General features: G+C 46.1%; 1 protein-coding gene across 1 annotated transcript; it reads right to left on the bottom strand.

Moving 5' to 3' along the window:
• Window positions 1-593: 593 nt before the first annotated feature.
• Window positions 594-1,606, bottom strand: LOC116380492 (putative mediator of RNA polymerase II transcription subunit 12; the record flags this gene model as incomplete). The annotated part of the gene is made up of 3 exons (XM_031842401.1): window positions 594-951; window positions 1,281-1,403; window positions 1,484-1,606. Coding segments are annotated over 3 exons (540 nt in total), but the record flags the coding sequence as incomplete, so codon positions are not given.
• Window positions 1,607-1,672: the final 66 nt, after the last annotated feature.

The raw sequence follows: 1,672 nt of genomic DNA, 5'->3' as shown, positions 1-1,672 counted from the left end.
ATGTAGGAGTACTGTAGGAGTAACATAGGAGTACCGTAGGAGTACTGTAGGAGTACCGTAGGAGTAATTTAGGAGTACCGTAGGAGTACTGTTGGAGTACTGTAGGAGTAATTTAGGAGTACCGTGGGAGTACTGTAGGAGTACCGTAGGAGTACTGTAGGAGTACCGTAGGAGTAATTTAGGAGTACCGTGGGAGTACCGTAGGATTTATGTAGGAGTACTGTAGGAGTACCGTAGGAGTAATGTATGAGTACCATAGGAGTACTGTAGGAGTACTCCTATGGTAGGAGTAATGTATGAGTACCATAGGAGTACTGTAGGAGTACTGTAGGAGTAACGTAGGAGTACCGTAGGAGTAATGTAGGAGTAACATAGGAGTACCGTAGGAGTAATTTAGGAGTACCGTGGGAGTACCGTAGGAGTACTGTAGGAGTATCGTAGGAGTACCGTAGGAGTAATGTATGAGTACCGTAGGAGTACTGTAGGAGTACCGTGGGAGTACTGTAGGAGTACCGTAGGAGTACTGTAGGAGTACCGTAGGAGTAATTTAGGAGTACCGTAGGATTTATTTAGGAGTACCGTAGGAGTAATGTATGAGTACCGTAGGAGTACTGTAGGAGTACCGTAGAAGTACTGTAGGAGTACCGTAGGAGTAATTTAGGAGTACCGTGGGAGTACCGTAGGATTTATGTAGGAGTACTGTAGGAGTACCGTAGGAGTACCGTAAGAGTACTGGTACCTGTACTTGTTCTCATGCAGCTGTTCTGGTCCACTCTGAACCTCCTGAGGATCCATCATGGCAGCTGTAATCTGGTCCAGCTGAATTCTGGTCTGGTCTACGTGGGTCCTGGTGTCTTTATGCTGGGTTCTGGTGTGGTGTAAGTGGGCTTTTGTCTGGTCCAGATGGGTCTGAAGTGTCTGGACTTCTTGTTGAAGAGATGAGTTCTCATCCTGACAGACAGATGACGTGTGGTTGGCATGAGCAGGTCTACACCATGATCACCATTGCTCACTACATTACATGTTAATGAAAGACATCTCGACATCTATAGTACATCTGTAATAAACGGTGTAGCTTAAACACAGAGACTCAGGACACTGACGGACAAAAGTGTCGCATTAAAACCATCACAGTATAAAATCATTCCTTCTATTGTTGTCATTATTGCAGCAGGAATATTAATCCAGAAACATCAGATAGAATAGAAAAAACATTTTACTGATCAATCAATACTTTTACTGTAAGTATAGCAACTGTGTTTCATATGTTGAAGTGTTACCTGTCTCCTTGCAGTCTGTCGGGTTAGCTCCTCCCTCAGCTGCTGGAGCTCCACCTGTCTGTCTCTCAGAGCCTGGGCCTCCATCCGCAGCACAGACAGCTCCTCCTGCTGGACGGACACATCCTGAAGACAGACAGACAGGCAGATGTGTTAACCAGGGACGTGTCTAACGGCATCATGTCCCCTGAGAGACACACACTGACCCGTCTGAGTGTCCTGGCCCTGTCCTCCAGCTGTCTGCAGTGTCCCTGAGTGTCCTCCAGGTGGAGCTGCAGACTCTGGTTCTCTGTCTGCAGACCGTGAACCTGCTGCTGAGAACGACGAGCCTAGAGCACAAACTCCAGTTTATACACGTTTAATTATATACTACACATACATATATATATATATAT

This window comes from Anarrhichthys ocellatus, unplaced genomic scaffold, assembly GCF_004355925.1.
Source record: "Anarrhichthys ocellatus isolate YVR2014 unplaced genomic scaffold, GSC_Weel_1.0 scaffold7379, whole genome shotgun sequence".
NCBI lineage: Eukaryota > Metazoa > Chordata > Actinopteri > Perciformes > Anarhichadidae > Anarrhichthys > Anarrhichthys ocellatus.
This window is presented reverse-complemented; position numbering and strand designations above follow the sequence as displayed.